Genomic DNA, 441 nt, shown 5'->3' with positions numbered 1-441 from the left:
GAGGCGGCCGAAAGGGCCGCTTCATCCTTCGTCTCCTGCGGTAGTTGCCCTTCTCGAACATGTCCTCGGCAGGCACGGTCCAGGGTCCAGTAGTTGCCCTTGCGCTCGCCGCCACCCTCCCGGGGCACCTTGATGAAGCATTCGTTGAGGCTGAGGTTGTGACGGATGCTGTTCTGCCAGCCCTTCTTGTTCTTCTCGTAGAAAGGGAACTTGCTGATGATATACTGGTAGATCCCGGACAGCGTGAGCCTCTTCTCCGCGCTCTCCCGGATGGCCATAGCGATTAGGGCCACGTAGGAATAGGGGGGTTTCTGCGAGGGGTCCGGCTTCTCGGGGCCCTTGTCGGCGCTCAGCTCCTCCTTGTCCCGCTCCGTGTCCTTGCTGCCGCCGGTGTCATGAGCCAGCAGCGCCACGGGGTCGTCCTCGCCGTCCGGGTAGTTG

General features: G+C 62.6%; 1 protein-coding gene across 1 annotated transcript; it reads right to left on the bottom strand.

Annotated features, from left to right (window-relative positions):
* Positions 1-4: 4 nt before the first annotated feature.
* On the bottom strand, positions 5-437 carry LOC103806690 (forkhead box protein L2-like; the record flags this gene model as incomplete). Its single annotated transcript, XM_009079399.1, is given in 2 exon segments — positions 5-67; positions 69-437. Coding segments are annotated over 2 exon segments (432 nt in total), but the record flags the coding sequence as incomplete, so codon positions are not given.
* Positions 438-441: the final 4 nt, after the last annotated feature.

Source organism: Acanthisitta chloris, unplaced genomic scaffold (genome assembly GCF_000695815.1).
Source record: "Acanthisitta chloris isolate BGI_N310 unplaced genomic scaffold, ASM69581v1 scaffold23167, whole genome shotgun sequence".
Lineage (NCBI taxonomy): Eukaryota > Metazoa > Chordata > Aves > Passeriformes > Acanthisittidae > Acanthisitta > Acanthisitta chloris.
The sequence above is the reverse complement of the archived record's forward strand: the minus strand, read 5'-3'. Positions and strand labels throughout refer to the sequence as shown.